General features: G+C 38.4%; 1 protein-coding gene across 1 annotated transcript; it reads right to left on the bottom strand.

Moving 5' to 3' along the window:
- Window positions 1-547: 547 nt before the first annotated feature.
- Window positions 548-19,645, bottom strand: LOC132173302 (uncharacterized). Its single transcript, XM_059584757.1, has 11 exons — window positions 19,504-19,645; window positions 17,647-17,708; window positions 14,632-14,768; window positions 14,049-14,107; window positions 13,818-13,841; window positions 4,768-4,850; window positions 4,588-4,652; window positions 4,329-4,378; window positions 3,994-4,095; window positions 2,271-2,330; window positions 548-963 (listed from the first exon to the last, which is right to left on the bottom strand). The coding sequence occupies exons 1-11, from the start codon at window positions 19,504-19,506 to the stop codon at window positions 829-831; spliced, it is 780 nt and encodes a 259-aa protein (XP_059440740.1). The 5' UTR covers window positions 19,507-19,645; the 3' UTR covers window positions 548-828.
- Between the last annotated feature and the right edge of the window lie 538 nt (window positions 19,646-20,183).

Genomic DNA, 20,183 nt, shown 5'->3' with positions numbered 1-20,183 from the left:
TCTCCGTGAGGCTTTGCTTTTAGGCCTTCTGTAGGGTCTGTTTTTAGTGATACTTAGGGTTTGGGATTTGTTTTGTTGGTTTTGGTGGTTTCTTTTTCTGCAGTTTGTTGTTCTGCAATTTGTTTCTGGTTTAGCTTAGTTTGTTAGCCTTTGTGAGGTTGTGCTAGCTGGTGGCTTGTAATTGGTGATTTGGTGTTTTTGGTTTTGAGCTTTTAATGAAGTTGCTTATTCATCTAAAAAAAAAACTAAGAAACATCATAACATAAAAATAATCATCAAAAGTCTCGGTCTCAAATCGGTCAATTTGTAAACTTCTCCTGTAACAAGTCATTCTACTGTTGGGCCAAGCAACCAAATTGTAAAATTAGTTAAATTAGGGGGAAACGGTTTGAGGATCGAAGATCAAAGAATCCTTTCATTTCTATTTTCTTGGAGCTTGACTGAGCTCAAATTAGTCAATTGGAGATTTAGGTTCCTGGAAATACCGAAGTATCATTTCATTTAGTTTCTCATTCAATCCTATAATCCATCATATCCACTTGTTCCATTTATAATCAAACAATATTAGAAAAATTACACTAAAATAGAAAGGTTCATTACAAACACCGTATGCTATTGTCACTTCACAGGAAAATGCATATACCACATCAACAGTCCCCATTAACTATAAAAATAGCATATGAATTGCCAGTCTAAGACAAAGGTTGAACCAGAAACCATGGCTTCTCATTTTTTAAGATAAAACAAAGTCCAGTCATAGAACATCTCAATTCAAACCACTAAACAAAGATGATAAAGCACCTCCAAGTCACCATTCCAGCACCCCCATCATCGTTTTTGGCTCAAATCATTCAACTCACCATTTTCCATGATGCCATTCTCATTCAAGTATTCGACAAATTCATCAATAAGATAAGGCCACGCACCTTCGGCATCATAGTTTGATAATGTCGGGTCCACCATCTGCATATACAAAGCATGACACGAATTAGTAGTGCCAAGACTGGCATCAAGACCTGCAAGACACCTTGATATACATAATTGACCATGAAAACACAATTTTGATGTTTCTTTTTCTTTCCTTTCTTATTGGAGAAGTATAAGGATTCAAAAACACACTCCCCTCGGATGGCCATTAATATCATCATGATAGCTTATATGTTTCGAGTCTCAAGTCATCTCCATGTTAAAGCAAGCTAAATATCACCCAAACTCAAAACTTCCTCCGCACCAGAATCGCAGTTTAGTTTAAAAGATTATAATTTGCAATTCTAGTGATTTGTTAATAATTATTTAGGCCTACTATAGGCTAGCCTCCCCAGATGGAGGCTTCCACCCTCGTTTGTAAGAGATAGAAGCCACCAAATAGATTGGCAGTAACCACCATGCGAATTTGGTGACCTTGTTTGGCGGCCACAGAAGAGTTGCCGGATCCCTTTTTTTTTTCTTCTTCTTTTCTTTTGTGAAATTTTCTAAAAACAGTTTTAGTCGGTGGTGGAACTACATGGTGGCTTGGGAGGGCTTCATCTTTTCCCCAAATGTTTTTTAAAATGCCCTTATAATCCTTTTAAAATTAGAATTTTACCAACACCTCCCCCCCCCCCCAAAATTCTTTTATTTTTTAGTTTTATCCCCCAAACTCCAAATGCTAGTTCCTTGTTTCATATTGCGCAAAACAAAAATTATCTTGCTGCCACTTGTATACCTCATATCCATGTCATAGACAGAAAAACATGGATTAATATGGACTGCGATGGGTGCAGCATCATTGTTCTCTAGATGGTAAAATGCAGAAAACAAAATGAAGCTATGAATAGGATTGTTTACCCTCGGGCGGTAAGAATAAGGAAAAACAAATGGCAAGAAGGATGGGGGTCGAAGAATGATGTAATATATATGCTCATGATCTCAACATAGAGAATATATGGAAAGAAAGAACAAAGATAGCGCCAAGTGGGGGGTACAAAATAAAATTTAAAAAAAAAATAAAAAAATCAACAAAATGAAGTTAAGATTCTCTCACTTGTACTATGCATCTGCAAGCATATATTTATCTTGATGCACAAACCAAGAAAGCTACTAAAAAGTAAAGGTGGGGGGAGGGCAGGTACCACATTACATGCACATGCTTTATCATACTAATCATGTGGATTTGGGTAAACAAATAGCAATTGAAAAGGATACCAATTAGACATGCAGGTGCAAATGAATTGTGGGCATCGCATCCTAAAACAATGCCAGTAAGCATGTATTGATGCTTTATATCTTACCCTTGCAAACTCCAAAAGTTGAGACCATGTGTCCCTAGATATTGCTTTATTATGCCGAGCCTGGGTCAATGATATCAAAGAAAAACTAAAATCAAAGGAAAAAATAATTGAATAATTAATCATATCCTCATGGACTTCAAAACATCAATCTAATAAAAGTCATTAAAGAGAAAATACATACAGAAGATACTACATAAATATCCATTGGTGAAAAGAAAAAGAAAAAAAAAAAAAAATCAATCACCCAGAAAAAGTACAATTAAACAGACATCAACTATTCAGAAAAAACCCCCGGGTTTAGTTGGAGCGAAGCTCCGGATACCCGGTGCCAAATAAAATATATATATATATATATATATATATATAAAGCTATCCAGAAAAAAACTTAACAAGGAAATCATTTTGAAAACACAGCTTCCACTTAAGAGTATCTCTTTTATCATATGTAGAAAATTTGAAATTATAGAGTTTACCTACAGATTGGCCAAAAGTTGTCACAGGTACGCCAATGAACTAGCACCAACATTGGCCATATTCAGTGACAACTTATGCCTAACTAAACCAAAATCTCTGGATGTTCAGCCACCTAACCAACCACCAAGCTGTTTATTGGATTAAATAATTCTGAAAAAGAAATGAATCTAGGGGCCTAGCTGAGCAAAGGGTCCCAAGAATGCAATTACCAACCAGCCACCATTCAATTGGATAACAAAAATTTCAGGTGTCACAGTTAGTACTCTTTAACATGTATTATTTTGCCTCCACAAAGGGTCACTAAAAAATTCTACACATAGTTGAAAGCCGGCCAATAAAAAAGCATTAGTTAGTTGGAAAGTCACGATCAGGAGCCCCTGTGCTTTACATGCATGCAACTGAGTTGCGAGTTTACAATAAACACTAATTTTTTTTGATAAATACAAGTAAACACTAATTGCAAACAATTTAGATGAATATTATGACTGCACAACTAGTTAAAACTGACGCACTACAGCTCCACCACTAAAATAAAGATAAAATGATTGACCATTTTGGCGTAAGTAGATGAATATTACTACTTCTTTTTTGGGGTAAGTAGTAAAAGGTTTTATTAGAAAAAGAAAAAAGCCTCATGTGATAGACCATATTCTCTGCTGACTTTTTTATAAGTTCATCACCACCTTTTCCTTCTTGACTCAACTGCACTTCAGAATTTTCTTCTTCAAGATCATAACCTTTATCATGCTAAATTTCCACAAATGGCAGTCCTCTCCATCCTGGCACTGTCATTTGTTTGGCATCATCCAATTTTATTGATCAACAATGTGGCCTCTAAAACTTGAAGTTGTGTTAGGCCGTGTCTTTTTATTTTTTACACACAGAATCGAGTTGTTTCATTTTACCAGACAAATATTAACAGTAAAGACAAGCACAGCTTCATTGCTTAGGAGTTCAGACCAAAAAAATAAAGTCTAGAAGCAATCAAGAGTGAAAGGAAAAAAGAAACAAACAAATCAAGGTTCCAGAGTGCACATACATAAATATGCAAGCATGCGAAACATACAGTACAAGATCAAGAGAGAAAGTACATGTCATGTAAATAAAGATAAAATATGTTATGCAAGCGGATGACCTACGCTGCCAGAAAAATGATTATTTTCACTATACGTCACAAGAATCACTACTCATTCTCTTAAGAGTATTAACAAACTTCAAAAAATAGGTCACAATGAGAATTATAAGCTACCTGTAAGAACTGGCACCAGTGATCAACCAACGGCCACTGCTTTTCAGCAAACAGTAATTGCCACATTCCAATAGCTGTATCCAATGCTAAAGATTTCTGACCCTGAAATACACAGAGAAATGATACATGCATAACCTAGAGATACTTGAGGTAGGTCAATTACAAATCAATAAACTTGAAAAGGAAAGCAAAAACTCTCCTGGATTTAACTAGTGCCACTAAAAAAACAGACGAGTGAAAAATAAAATCTATCAAAAGGTTCTCATTTTAGCAGTAGAGATAATCATCATTGAGAACGTGTAAAAATCCAAACCTTTATTCAGAGAAAAGTGTACCTTTTCTTTTGCCCAGCCAAATGCAAAGTTATATATCTCACGGAACTTTTCTGGACAATTACAATTACAAGAAGCAATAATAATTTCAGCGACAAATTCGTTGCATCTCTGACCCAGAAAATGCTAATCAAACCATTATCGTTGACTTTTTCAAAAAATATATCAAATTGAGGATTGTTTTCCCCTAAAAGTATCATAAAATATAATATTATAATCTAAAATTGAGTAAATACCAAAAATCATGAACCATAGCACATACGTTCATCTTTCAGCTCAGAGCGCATAAATGGTATCCTTTCGCGGAACTTCTCCAAAGAATCTATCCTGCCATCAGAATATATTGCCATCGTCAGGGTTTGGTTATGGTAGTCCCAAACTCCCAATCTATAGCATTTGACTTAAAAATAATTAAAGCAAACATAACTGTTTATATATTTACCCTAGCGCTTGCAGTCCACCCATAAACTCCTGCTTGGAAAATTCACACATGGTGGCAGCCTTCATGTGCCAAGAAACAACTAACTGCAATAACAGCAAGCCCATGTTACCAAATATAGCCAAGTCACTACTCATTACCACATGTTCATAATGACTCATTATGACAGACCCCAAGTACATATAAAAATCATGACTATATATTTAACTACAATAGACTCAATCTAGAAGCAGAATACTAAGAACAACTTATTTTTCTCCTTTGATCAAGTACAAACTTTCAAAAAAGGCATTATTGTAATAAAAGGGAAAAGGGTATTGTTGTCTTTGTTGTTATCTTTCCCTTACTATAAACCATTTTTTTTTTCATTTGATGATGGGAAACTTTCTAAGGCAAGGCCCCTTCGTGTACCCACCCCTGAAGGATAAACCCCGGACCTGTGTAACATACCCCCACTACACGTATTAGTTAAATTTGGCTTTCGCCAGGAGTGTGGCCACAAGGAGTTGTTTACACCCAAGGAGATTTGAACCTTAGACCTGATGGTTATGCCACCATAGTCCAAGACCTTCACCACTTGAGTCAAACCCTAGGAATTTTTTTTTTTTTTGATATCGGGGAACCTCTACAAGGCAGGGCCCTTCGGACCCACCCCTGCAAAGTAAATATAGGTCCCGTGCACCACACCCTTGGAAGTTTCCCTACACAGAACTGGGTAAATCGCTGGCTTTTCACCAGGGAGTGTGGCCCCAAAGGATTGTTAGCACCCAAGAGGTGTTGAACCTTGGACATTGAAGGGAGCAAACCTCCTAAACCAAGGCCTTCACCACTTGGGCCAAACCCTTGGAATTTTTATGTAAACATTAATCTTGACACTGTATCAGAGTAAGATCTGAGGGTTTAACAAATTTCTGTTGTTTTGCGAGCTTTCTCTCTGCCTAGGCGTCCGTCTTTTTCTTTTTCTTTATCTTTTTTTCTTTTTTTCCTTTTTCTTTCCATGTAGTTTTGCAATAGTGTCGATATTGTGGGCTTAGGCTCAACGCCCGTGGTTGGAGGCCGATGGCACCATTATCACTCTAATAGCCTAGACGTTGTTGTTGTCATCCTCATAATGTTGTTGACATCGGTGGTAAGGTAGTTGACAGTAGTTCCGTGTCATGGTTGTTGTGGCAGTCAATTCTTCCCTGAGTAGATGAACGATTCAAGGCTCTCGATGGTTGTGTGGTGGCCAACGAAGTTTGTTTGTTTAAGTGGTGAGACTCTCTGGTATGGTCGTCACCGGTCGTGTTTAGGGTGGTCGGCCAACACTAGTTGTCGATAGTGTTCTCATAGTTAGTGGTTGTTCATATGTTAGCGCCAATAGATGTCTTGGTTGGTGGTGGTGTGTTGCATCATGTAGGGGTGATTAAAGGCAGCGTGTGAGGCAGCAAACTGGTCTCTGGTGGTTGCCAATGGTGAGTATCAGTCACCGCCTGCAAATTTATGGCGGATTTGGAAGAGAAAAGTGGTGCTAGTTACAGGTGTTAGCTGTCCTTAACTGGCATAAGGTTTGTTTTTTTTTTTTTTTTGTTGATAAGTAATTCCTGTATATATCAAAAAAATGCAATGCGCCTCTAAGTACACAGAGTGTATACAAAGGAAAGCCCGCAAAAACCCATAGAGAAATCCCTATAAATGCACCCTAACACCCAAAAAGAACCTACACAAAGCCTGAAACACAAACCCAAAACCACCCTAAGCTTACAAGGCAAAACTAAAACACCCTCCCTTTGACCCTACTAGAGCCACATCCTCTAGTCTCAAAATTAATGGAGCATTCCAAGTTTTTAAGCTCCCTCTTCCCCTTAGTATTGGAGACAGACAGCCCCGGATCACGGTCTCTATTCGCTTCAATGACAAAAAAAAAACTCAAAAGAGTTTTCTCTCATCCTACCCAAAAGTTAATCCCAAGGTGGGGGTGAGATCCATCACATCTAGCACCCCCTCAGAACAGCCCTCCTCCTCAACCACCGGAGTATCCGCCACAAACTCAGCCAGCAACTTCTTGTTCTTATTCAGCTATTTACTTGTATTATTCTTCACCCTCCGAGAGTACCCCAGCTGAGACTTGGAGACGGAAGAATAAATAGGTGTTCCACTCTCCGTCATACTAGGATGAGAGAGGCAAGTCTCGTACCAAGTTCATCCAACCCACAGGAAGAATCACCAGAGCCAGCTGTCGAGAAGGGAGAGGTACCCAGTTGCAGAGGAGGAGCAGGACAGACTTCCTTTGCAACCAAAGCCGAATGAGAAGGAGCAGGGGTCAAACCTAAGGTTATTGCCAATTAGGTATGATTCAATTTAAGGTTCAACATTATAGTTCCAGCAGTTTCCAATCATACCAGTCTAGTCATATGTGCTGATTTCCTTCTATTTCTGCATTATTTTCTCCAGTTTAGTGGTTCCTGTTTTATTTTCTTGCTGGTTGGTTCCATTCGTGGTATTTTGGTTGGTTTTCTAAGGTTTCTGGCTATTGTTTGTATATATTTTCTCTTCTGGACAAGTATCGATATCTTTTGTCAAATAGTGGTAAACCATTGAGTTCCAATCATATTGAGGACCGATCAGCCTTTGTTACCTCCCATGGTGGTTCTGGTGGTTCAAGTAGAGGATGTGAAGGTAAAGGTGGTCATAGTTCACATGGTGTTGCAATTCTATATGAGGCAATTATACTAGAGGCCGTGAATCTCATAAGTATACTCGATGTGGACGTAATAGTCACTTAGTGAATTGTCATTTATTGGAAGTTGCTCGAACTCTCTTATTTAATATGCATGTCCCAAAATGTTTTTGGAGCGATGCAGCTCTAACTACATGTTATTTTATTAACAGAATGTCTTCCTCTATCTTAGATAGAGCATCTCCTCACTTCACATTATTTCCTTCATTTACTTGCCTTAACACCAAAAATCTTTGGATGTGTCTATTATGTTCACAATCTTGGTCCAGGTTTGATAAACTTGATTCCCGTGCTACCATGTGTCTTTCTTGGGTATTCTTGAGCCCAAAAAGGTTTTTTTTTTTTTTTTTTTTTTTATAATTAATGTTGTATATACCAAAAAGCGCAAAGGGGCACAACCCAAGTACACAGGACGTATACAAGAGACGCCTAAAAAGAAGAAGAAAATAGAACAAGAAACTCAGGAAAGCTAATCACTAGCGAAGTTAAGTAAGCAGCTGTCCAAGTGAAAAGAGAAAAGAAGAAAAAGGACTTGAACTCCTCCAGAGTCCTCTCTCAATCCTCAAAAAGCATCTCACATTTCTCTCCCTACACAAACACCACATAAGACAAAGAGGGACCATCTTCCACACCGTAGCTCTCCGAGAACTACCTCTCGTCCACCAACAGGCAAACAAATCTACCACACTATTAGGCATAACCCAATGCAATCCAAAACGGCTGAAAATGGCATACCATAATGCCTTGGCAACCTCACAAGGAAGAAAGAGATGATCGATTGTCTCCCAATCCGATTTGCATAGGCAACATCTATTGATCACAATAAGTTGTCTCTTCCTAAGACTGTCCAATGTAAGAACCTTCCCTAGCGCTGCCATCCAAACGAAAAAAGCCACTCTAGTTGAACCTTGCCATTGTCATAATCCGAATCTTTGACAATATTTTACTAATGTTGATGTTACCTTTGTTAAGTCTACACAACATTTCTCAAATGTCCATTCTACTAGTGACTACTTTTGAGTCATTTACCTTCTCCATACCGCTATCTGTTCCGAGTATCTTGCCATCCCCATCTGATTCTCTTTCATCTTCCTATCCGAAGTCTTTGCACCATAGTCTACCACTCAATTATACATTTATTCACGTCACTCGTGGCCACCAACTGCTGTACCTCAATTATCTTCCTCACCATCTTCAGATCCGGCCACCTACTAAGTAAGACTTGTTACTAATTGCCCTCTATAAATGTACACAATCATGTGTCACCAAACATCCCACTATTCACTTCGTTTTATTTCATTCATTGTTTCCTTTTCTTTTTTTTTTTGATAAGTAAAAATTTATATATCAAAAGCGCAGAGGGGCGCAACCCATATACACGGGAAGCATAAAAGAGAGCGCCTAAGAGGGAGAGAAATCAGAGAGGAAATTAGAGAAACTAATTACTAAAGGAACTAGCCAAGCGGCCGTCCAAGAGTAAAGAGTAAAGAAGAAAAGATGAGTCAGTTCCTCTATAGTCCTAGTAGAGTTTTCAAAACATCTAGCATTTCTTTCAACACATAGCTAGGTAGACCCTCGAAAGAGTAAGATCCCCACCAAGAGCTAACCTTGTCGAGAAAACCTTCGGCTTTGAGCCACATGTTCTCAAATTTGAAATACTTTTTACCTCCGCAATGAACCCCACAATCCAGAGAAATAGGGAAATGATCGGAGAACATGCGTTGAAGTCTTTTTTGTGACACTGCTGGGAAATGATCTTCCCAATCCGAGGAGAGCAAGAACCGGTCTATTCTAGACTAGGTCTCATTTTCTTGATTATTGGACCAAGTAAATTGTCCCCCCATCATCGGAAAGTCCACCAAATTGTTCTCCGAGATGAAGTCCGAGAAGTCCATCATGCCCGCAAAGTAATAAGAAGCACTAGAGCGCTCACTAGGGAATCAAACAATATTAAAATCCCCACCAAAACACCTAGGAACCTCCCACACATTCAATAAACCAGCCAACTCTTCCCAAAGGACCCTCCTCTCCACATCCTCATTCGGACCATAAACCCCTCCAAACGCCCAAACCCAGTTGTCCTCCACATTTTGGAAAGAGCATGCCAAGGAGAATTGCCCCACATACTCCTCCTTACACTCTACCACCCTCCTATCCCATATCATTAACATCTCCCTCGACAAACCATTAGACCCTTTATACTTCCACCCCACATGTTGACCACCCCAAAGACTGTGAACCACCTCCCGGGAGATAGTCTCCATCTTGGTCTCAATCAAACAAACTATATCTACTTTCCACTCCTTCAAAAGACCCCTAATACGCAACCTTTTTTTGAGGGCATTCAACCCTCTCACATTCCATGCTACGATGTTAAGCTTCATGATCCACCAATTTGACCCTTCCCACGACCCCTACTTTGCATAGAGATCGTCTAGCCCCTGTCAACAAGAATAGCACTACCTGAAAAATCCCCCAAATCAGAGTCAAACTGCTTCCTGGCATCTTCAATAGACTTGAACAGAGCTACCAACTCCTCCTTCTTCCCCTCATCTGAAACACCTATTTTTGGGCAAAAATTGAGACAACTTTCTACTACCCATTAAGAAGAACACTTTTCTGTTTCGAGTTCCTCCAAACCGATAGTTGCTGAGATACTGTCCTCCTCCCTATTTGACCCAGTCCCAATTCCAATTTCTTTCTATCCACTATGAACTGATTGAAACAGATTCGTAGCCTCCCCCCGACATACCCCTGTCAACATCCTAGAGATCCGACGAGGTGAAAAAGCCACCAGAGACTGATCTGAGGCAGAGCCCATGTCCTCACATGCACCGCCTATCTCCACAGAGCACTCCGGCGAACCCCCACCAGCATCTCCAATCTCCATACGGCGCTCCGGCACATTCTGTGTTCTCTCCGGCGAGAAGGACGTCTCTGGCACCTTCTAGATGGTTCTCGGCCACGATCCTAGAATTCCTTTCGCCTGCCCAGAAGCCGAAGAAGAAGCTTCTAGCGAGCCCATCATTGCGGCTTTCCACCTCTGCGGCCCACGTTTCCTCCTCCTATAAGTCACCACCGCTTTTTCTTTTCCGGTGGACTGTGCCTCTCTCGCCGGACTTAAAGAATCCTTGCCACCAGTGTCGACGACCGCCTTGGAAACTTCTTCAGCCGCTGACCCAACCCCCTGACCTCTGATGAGACCTTTGCGGCCACCGGCGATGGGATTGCCGACCTATCTGAGTCAGGACGCACGCCAAACGTGAACTTCTCCTTCTTCGTCGATGCCATCTCTTCTGAGCGAGCTTCTCCTAATGGACCATCATGTCCTGGGTTATGAAAACCCATACCCGAAACCACTGCTCCTTTAGGTTTAAAGACCGAAGTCTTTAAACCTATACCCGAAACCACCATCATTGTTTCCTTTTCATCATTTACCTCCTAGCTATCTAGTCTTTCTATACGTAAGACAGTTAAAAATGCAATATCTAACTCAGGTTTGAAGAAAGCTATAGGATTGGAAATGAAGGCTATATATCAGAATTGGACTTCAAATCTTGTACCATTACATCTTGGTAAACAAATTGTTGGCTACAAGTGGGTGTACATGGTAAAGTTTAATTCGAATGGCTCGGTTGATAGGTTAAAAGCCCGATTGGTTGCCAAAACTTATACACATACCTATGGAATTAATTATGAGGAGACATTTTCTCCAGCCGCCAAGATCTCCTATGTTCGAGTGTTTATTTCTCTCGCTACTAATCTTGACAGGTCTTTGTTTTAATTGGATGTTAAAAATGCCTTACTCCATGAAGACTTGGTTACGCAAGTTTACATGGAGCACCCATTTGGGTTTGTTGCTTATGGGGAGGATCATGGAAGTGTATGCAGGTTAAAAACAGCATTGCATGGTCTAAGACAATCACTAAGAGTGAGGTTTGGAAAGTTCACTGAAGCTATGTGGGAATTTGGCCTTCATAGATGCCAAACAAATCATTCAATATTCCTTTTGCACGCTGATGCAAATTATATTCTACTTGTGGCATATGTAAATGATATTGAAATCTTTAGAAATGACTCGGGGAGTATTGCTACATTGAAACAGTTTTTGTAGCAGTGGTTTCATATCAAAGACTAGAGCAAACTTAGATATTTCCTAGGTATTAGTTGTTAGGTCTTCAACAGGTATCAACTTATTTAAGAGAAAGTATGTACTTGATTTGTTAGATGAAATGGGCATTTTGGGGGCTCATCTTGTCAATGATTCTATGAATCCAAATCAGAAACTTTTGAAGGATGAAGGAGAATTATTTGATGCTAAAAGATATCATCGACTAGTTGGAATGTAGAATTATCTCACTATCACCAGGCCAAGTATTTCATATGTAGTTAGTATAGTGAGCCAGTTCTTGGAAGTTCCTAGGGTCCCACATTGGGATGTTGTCCACTTGCATTATTTGTTATATGAAGCGAGCTCTTGGTCTTAGAATATTGTATAGGTGAAATCGACATCTCAAGGGCCTTTACCGATGCAGATTGAGTAGCTTCTCCTCAGATTGAAGATCTACTACACGATATTGTACATTCATAGGCAATAATTTGATTAGGTGGAAGAGTAAGAAACAAATAGTGGTAGCACAATCTATTGCAGAAGATGAGTTTAGAGAAATGGCTTCTACAGCTAGTAAGCTAACATAGTTACAATACTTCCTTCAGTAAATTGGTTTTCAACTCCTACTCCTATTCCATTATTTTGTGATAATCAAGTTGCTCTGCATATTGCTTCTAATCCTCTATTTTATAAAAGGACCAAATATATTGAGGTTGATTGTCATTTCATTCGAGACAAGATTGTGAAAATATATTTACAACATGTGTTAAGTCTGGAGACAAGCTTGTTGATATGTTTACAAAAATTTTGTGTCATAACCGGTTTGAGTCTATGTATTCCAAGCAAGACTTATATGATATGCATGTCCCAGCTTGAATTCAAACTTGGGAGGGAGCATTAAAACGGGTGTTATTGTATTAAAAGGCAAAAGGATATTGTTGTCTTTGCTTTAATCTTCCACTAGTGTATAATAAAAGTATTGAGAGGGCAATAGAATATATTGAGCCTCTCTCTTGACTTAAACTTGAAAAAACTTAACCTTGTAAACTTAGCAACTTCGAACATTTACATTTAGAAAAATACGGCTCCTTCAAGCATAGATTCTTCGTGTGGACAGTGGCATTAAGGAAGATCTTAACTTTGGATAACCTAAGAAAGAGGCATGTCATAGTGATGGATTAGTACCACACGTGCAAGAAGAGCAGGGAGACCACAGATCATCTTCTGCTCCACTACGAAGTGGCTGAGCTTTGTGGGTATCAATTTACCGTCTTTTTGGATTGTATTGGGTCTGCCCCAAAGGGTGATGGAGTTGTTAGCTAATTGAAGAGGCCAGTTTGGAAGCTGCAGCAATTTAGAAGCCTAGAGGTTGGCTCATTCGTGCTTAATGTGGTGCATTTAGAGAGCGTAATGAGTGGAACTTTCAAGTTTGTGAGAGATTGATGTTAGAGTTAAAAGCTATTATGTTCAAATCTCTTTATGTTTGGGTGGCAGGTTACAACAATTCTCGTTTTTCTAATCTCTTAGAAATTTATGGATTAGTGTTCTTTACATCTCCCTAATTGGGAGTCTCTCTTGTATACTTTATGTGTACTTGAGTTGCGCCCCTATGGGCTTTCTAATGATAATTTACTTATAAAAAAAAAACTTTCATCTAATAGAAAAATAAGAGCAATCAAACTCATCTACAAAAATGAATGAAAAATTTAGAACTATTAAAATTTGTATCTTACCAGCTTCCTTGACTAACTCAACGCATAAATAACAATATTAAAGAAAAAAAAAAAAACACAAACAAAACAAGCATTATCTGCACAGACAAATAACAAACAAATGAAGCGGACACTATGAAAATAATGTAATATGCTATCTGAACATCACTTACATTTTACTCCTACTCTATGAAACAGCCCTAGTTTATTTTTTCTTTTTTTATTATTATTATTATTTTTGCTTTTTGGCTTTTTGTCAGGAAGAAAGGGAGGGTGAGAGAAAGAGAGGGGTTAGGGGTGAAGAGAATCCAACTATAAACTTCCTTTTCTTGCCAGATATCCAAAAATTTCTACAACTGCTGAATTTTAAATCGCAGCTTTTTTCAACTAAAGAGAGACTTTATATAAAACTAAAATTTAAAGCATTAAGGATAATTTCTCCATAACAATCAAAAGATACTTAGGTATGCCTGCCTTTTACAGAAATAGCTTCAAAGTCTTATATACATACCATAACTATATCTTGCGGATCCACCTGCCAAAAGAACATTTAAACTGTGAAAAATCAACTTATTTAAGCTAATGTAGAACGAACCCATTTCTTTTTTGGTAAAAAAAATAAATAAATAAATAGTGGAGAGTACAAACAGCATATGAGAACTCAAAATTAATTTTAAAGTTCCAATTTTTGAACCTTATAGTCATCAAGCAGTATCAACTAACTGGCATTCAAAAAAGCTACCTGAATATCATTGCAAAGAAGAGTTATACCATCAACCAGTATCATATCACTATATGGATCTGCAAAAACATATTACAATCAAAATTTTTAGCAAAGAGATATTTCAGCCATTAAGCAACAATAGTCATTTGTGCTGCCCAACGATTGAGTCCAATATGAAAACCAACATTAAATAGACCAATTCCCATTGAAAACAACCATATTAAATTTTCCACACCAAATGAATCATAAGCTCTTGCTTACTGTTAGGATTGAAAACTAGAGTTCAGAGAATTGTGGGAGCAAAAGCAGTCTCACACTAAGGTCTGCCATTCATAATATACTATTAGGCATCCAATCCTAAAATTACTATATATATATATATATATATATCACAAGATAAGCTTGTCTAACACTTATCAAACAGAATAAAACGACAAAAAAAAGTCATCAGCTCTATACAAGTCGGTACTGACAAGCACTGTTGTAAATGTCAGGTAATCTAGAACTGTATATTTTTATTTTCTTTTCATAATTCCAAGAAAAAGACGACCAATGAAGTGCTAGATGGGGCAGCAGAAGAAAGTGTATAAGTAAAGCTTGCCTTTATATCTATTGAAGAGCTCCTCCAAATGTCTAGAGTCAGTAAAGGTTTTGACCTGGGGTTGGCTGTAGAATACATCAAATGCTCCTTCAAGATGCCAATCACTGGCTTTTAAAGTCTGAAGGGCAACTTTTTCACTGCAATTGGATTAGGATGTGAGATACTTGTACAAGTAAAATTTCAATTTAAAAACCATACAAGAACAACAACACCCTCTCTCTCTCTCTCACACACACAACAGAAATACGTGGGCAAGCAGACACAAACACACACTACTCCATAATCTCCAACAAAGCAGTTGTCTAAAAACATTCAATTTTGTTTTTTTATAAGTAATCGAAATATCATTCGAAGCGTAAGGCGCATCCAAGTACACAAAACAAAAGCAGCAATATAAAGATAAATAGTATAGAAGAAAAAAGACTCCAATTCCTCCAACTTCCTCTTTTTTTTTATAAATAATTAATTTATTGAAAAGTGCAGAGGGGCGCAACCCTAATACACAAGATGTATACAAAGAAAGGCCTCACTAAAGGCCCTCCAACTTCCTCTCACAATACTCAAAACTTCTATCACTCATTTCCTTCCAAAAACACCACAAAAGGCAAGAAGGCATCATCTGATCAAACCACCAATTCCTCCTATAAATGCCTTCTATCACAATCAAAATTTGGCCCAAGCGAAACGATCCTCGACATTTCTAAAGGAACTGGCAACCATAAACTCCTCCACACACTCTTCGATCTTCTCTACAACCCTCCAATCCCACATAAGCATAATTTCATCGAAAGCCCCTCTAGAAGCTAAGTAGCACCAATCCACATGTTGACACCCCCACAAACTGCACACTCTAATTTAAATTTAATTTTAATACACTTCTGGAGATGAGCCCCAATTTAGATTTCTGCAAACAAATTTTATCCGCCTTCCATTGTTTAAGTAAATTTTTGACTCTCAGTCGCTTTTCCCCATCATTTAACCCTCTCCCATTCCATGATATCAACTTGTGCTTCATAAATAACCACCTGCAGCCCTCCCCTTGACTCAATCGCAGCTAGCGCTGCCACTGTTTGCCTCATAACTAATGGAACGAGATAACCTCCCTTGCACTTGCTTCCTTCTAAGGCTCGAACTGAAGTCCAAGCTCCTGCAAGAAGGATGCCTCATGTTCCTTCCTGTCTTCACTCTCTGGATTCTGATCTGCATTCTTGTAGTGCAAAGGCCTATCTTTTCACTTTCAAATGGAGTGAAGCCAGCGCTTAGGGGCTGAGGGTAGAACAAATGAATTGTATAATGCCCTTTACTCTTCCTTAAGGATGTCCCCCTTCAAGAGCTAGTCTAATCACTAAAATAGGGGGAGTACACACGCTATGGCTGTTAAGGCGCGCTAGTGCAAAACCGTTTTTTTTTTTATAAGTAAATTGTATATATCAAAAAAAAACCGTTGCAGATGAATAGAACAAGAAGAAGAGAAAACATTAAAAAAAAAAAAAAAAAAGTTAACAAAACAAAAAAACAAAAACAAAAATGCCAGGCCCCTTTTAAAGGGCAGTTTTGTTGATGCATTCCTGTTGAGAATGAAGAGAAGAGACTAAAGTGAGCAAGTTCACAATATGGTTCAATCATCCACAAATCGAGAAGCTTCGAATGAAGAATGCAAATTGCTAGCCTTTATTATTTCACATTCCACGGGATTCTCCTTCTGCATCTTTTTTCGAGGCTTCTTTCTCTAACAGATTGACTCGCTTCAATGGTCGTAAACAAGGCCAAAAACTCCTTTTTCAACCCTTGCATGAAAACCCATAGAATGACATAATTTTTTCAGTATCTGCAACACCCAGTTCGAAGGCATTGTCCCTACTTTGTTTTGTTTAGCCAATGTCAGAACATATCTCAACGGAGTGGGTTCCTCCTCAAATAACCTATCCACATCCAAACTAGGTAGGGTTACCAAAGCTTCACTCCTATGCACACCCCCCACACCACACGCAATCAACATAGTAGATACACAGCCTTCTTCCATCTCTTTACGAATAGCCCTACAATACCTCTAAGGGAGGGAGGGAGGGAGGGAGAAGGAGAATTGGTGAGAAGAAGGTCTAACAATTGAACCTGCATACCCCCCTTAGCAACAAAAGCCCACTCCCCAAAATGCGCTTCCACGCGCCACCTCTGGCAGAGGAAAGAAAAGAGAGCAAGAGAAAAGCTTAGAGAACCCAACTCCGAGGCAACTCCAACCCCGCCCATCACGCCCCTCAATGATCAATAAAGACCTCTCCAGCCACCCCCCGCAAACATCGCCTCCTTCAAAAACCGGCCAGAGCTATTCAAATATCTCTGAACGGTAGTCTCTCATTCCCTCCCTGAACCTCTTGAAGAAATCCTTAGACCCTAAGAAGCGTACCAGCTCCTCTACCATTGAAAGCAACCACCCAATACACAACGAACCCATAAACGCCACATGTGAGTGGCCCTTCCTCCTTTCCTCAACACGAAGGACCGAGGCCACTTTCCTCACCAAGAAATCAAACTTTTTAGTCTCCACATCAAACAGCTAAAAAAAGCATCTCTAGCCATCCACCTAACTCTCTCAAAAGAAAGATCTCATCGAAAGCTACATCCCAACGCACCCACGATGACCCGCTGCTGAAAACTAGAGTGGTGCACCACTGCTCAAGTGAAGAGACAAAAACACGGGCAACAGGAGGGAAATCTGTGATAGAAGAAGAAGAGAAGGACCTAGAAGACGATCCTTGGCTGGAAGCTGGTGAAACGCGCTTCCACGCGCCACCTCGGCACAGGAAAGCAAAGAGGGCGAGAGAAAAGCTTATGGTTTTGTAAGCAGTAAACTAACGATTAACATGCATTTCATTTTTCTTTCTGAAATTTCAAAACATGATAATGTGATTAGTGCATCAAAAGGGTGCCCAGTTTTTCATCACCCGACTAACTCTTGTTTATACAAAGAAATATAAAATTCAGCAGCAGTAAAATTGCATATTATTATCAGCTTACCTCGAGCCAGTGATTGTCATAAACTGCTGGAGTTTGTCACGGTGGCCTCTACCCAATTTGTGCTGTCAAAAAAGAACAAAACCATAGCACGCATGCATACATATTATGACACCAATACGCACATAAAGATCCCACAAGCAAAACTCAACATGGATTTGAGTGCTGCCTAAAAAAACTCAATGAAACAACTAAAAACAAAAGCACACAGGTTCTATGCATACATAGAGCGTGCCAACTTCAATGGGTATGAGATTGAAGGTGAATGAAATACAAGGCAATATAAAATATTATGAGTACATCTATATAATGACTATGCATACATCTACTAAAAGTGGGTGACAAGTGTGATAATTAAATATTTTTTTTAACAATTTTATCCCAATCATATCTACCACTTTAATATTTTTGGGGTTATTTGTGGAAACTCAAAAGATTACACCAATATAAAGAATCCTCTTTCTAATAAATAGATAAGCACATACACATACTTAAACAGCACATAGACCACCCATGCATGCGCGCTCGCAGAAACACACACAGAGATACTGGATACAAGCATGCTACTGCTAAAGAGAACCATATTGAAAATTTTCAAACTGCAGTTTTGTTACACACAATTACCGCCAAAAAGAATCTCCTAGTTTAATAACAAATAAACCCAATAAAATAATTGCATAGAACTGTTAATTATGTAGGTTACCATATTGATGACATCAGTAAAAACTCTCCGCACTACAGAAATAAGTCGCGAAATAATGTCGTCTAAGATTCAAACCTTTATCCACTCTTCCCAGCACCTACCCAAATGCAGCATGCCTCTCATGCTTTGCTCTCTCTCCTCACCAACTTCTCCTACCTCCTCAAATTCTTCTTCATTCTACTAATAAATTCTACATAAATTTGGGAGTGCCTCAGCTGTGACATTTCTCATTGACAGGTGCATGAAAAAGACTAAAACACTTTTAACCAATTCTTGTATGCAATGTAAATTATGTAATGCAACGTATAACTAATTTCTTGGCGGCACCAGTCATGCACTTCCAAAATTACTGCTGTCACACTCTTTCTTCCATATTGAACTATCGTGAGTATATATCTTAATTTTTTCTATTCTCTTTATGATAACTCTTTATTCAACTCAGACTATAATCTTTTCAACTTGATAGACCCAAGTCGCAACTCAATTAAAGATTGGCAAGAGGAAAGTGGGGCTTATTGTGGTTTCTAATCTCATGCATTATACATTAGCATTCAGTCTATGAGTTTCAAAATAAGAAATAATACGACAAAAAATTGACAAGACAAATACAATTTTTTTTTTTTTTTTTTTTTTTGCATTCTAAGTTGTACAAATGCGTCGAAACTAGTATATCATTAAGAGAAGAAAAAAAAATGAAGATATTCAATCTGAGATAAAACAGGACGCTGCACCAGTAAAAACTGAAACTTTCACCTAATTAAGCCACAAAATTACAAGACACAACCGGTGAAAGTTTCATCAAACTAGATTTTTTGTCTTTTTCTTTCCCTCAGTATTCCCAGCAACCAAACAGAAGCTGCCACAGGAGAATCAAACCAAAAAAAGCGAAGCTACAATCCCTAAACCAAAAAACTTGAACGACAAAGCAGGGCAAAGAACTAGTAGAATTCACAGAACTAAGCACGTCTCAATTGAAAATTTGACACAAAGAAAAAAGATATGACAAAATAAAACAAGAATCCCACAAAAACAAAATTCTCAAAAACTCTTGAGCACCTACTCAAAATCAAAAACAAAAACAAGCTTGAAACCAAAAACAAAAAACAAAAAACAAAAAAAAAGAAGAAGAAAGAAGAAGAAGAAGAAGAAGCACTGACCATTTTGGAGGTGCTTTGGATGAAACCCCAGCTCTGGGAGCCGAAGACACAGACGTTTCCCGTACGACAAAGAAGCAGTAGGGAGAGAAATGGGTCTTGTGTTGTCTGCTTTTTGTTCACTCGGTGGGGGATCTGGCGTGTTGTAAAATGAATGACAGGAGATGTCCTGTAAAATTAATGAACGGCCTAGATTAAATTTTAAAATTTTTAAGCAATACGACAAGGTTTAGTGTTTTTTTTTTTTTTTTTTTTTTGAATTTTACAAGGTCTAGTGTTAAGAAAACGTTGAAGCAGTACACGCCGTCACTCAAAACACTTCCCTCACTTTAAAAAAAAGTTATGCATATGATACTTTTTTAATATTGTAGAGCTTTATCACAAATGGTGGTTAGTTTTGAGGGTTTTTTTATATTTTTTTTCAAAAAAAAAAAAAAATACTTCTCTCGTTCTTCTGCGTCTTAAAAGAGTGGGATGGAAATGAGTCAAATGAAGACGGCTATGCAATCTTTGGGTGGCCGATCACGCCTGGCCGCTATGTGGGTGGCTGACCGGTCACCATTTAATTCTTTATATATTTTTGTTTTTTTAATTAAATTGAAAAAATAAAATATAATGATGAGCTTTTTAGTAATTTTAATTTAATTTCACTTAGAGCATGTGTGTTATTACAAAACTAAGGA

The sequence above is a fragment of the Corylus avellana genome, chromosome ca3 (genome assembly GCF_901000735.1).
Source record: "Corylus avellana chromosome ca3, CavTom2PMs-1.0".
In the NCBI taxonomy this organism is placed as follows: domain Eukaryota; kingdom Viridiplantae; phylum Streptophyta; class Magnoliopsida; order Fagales; family Betulaceae; genus Corylus; species Corylus avellana.
This window is presented reverse-complemented; position numbering and strand designations above follow the sequence as displayed.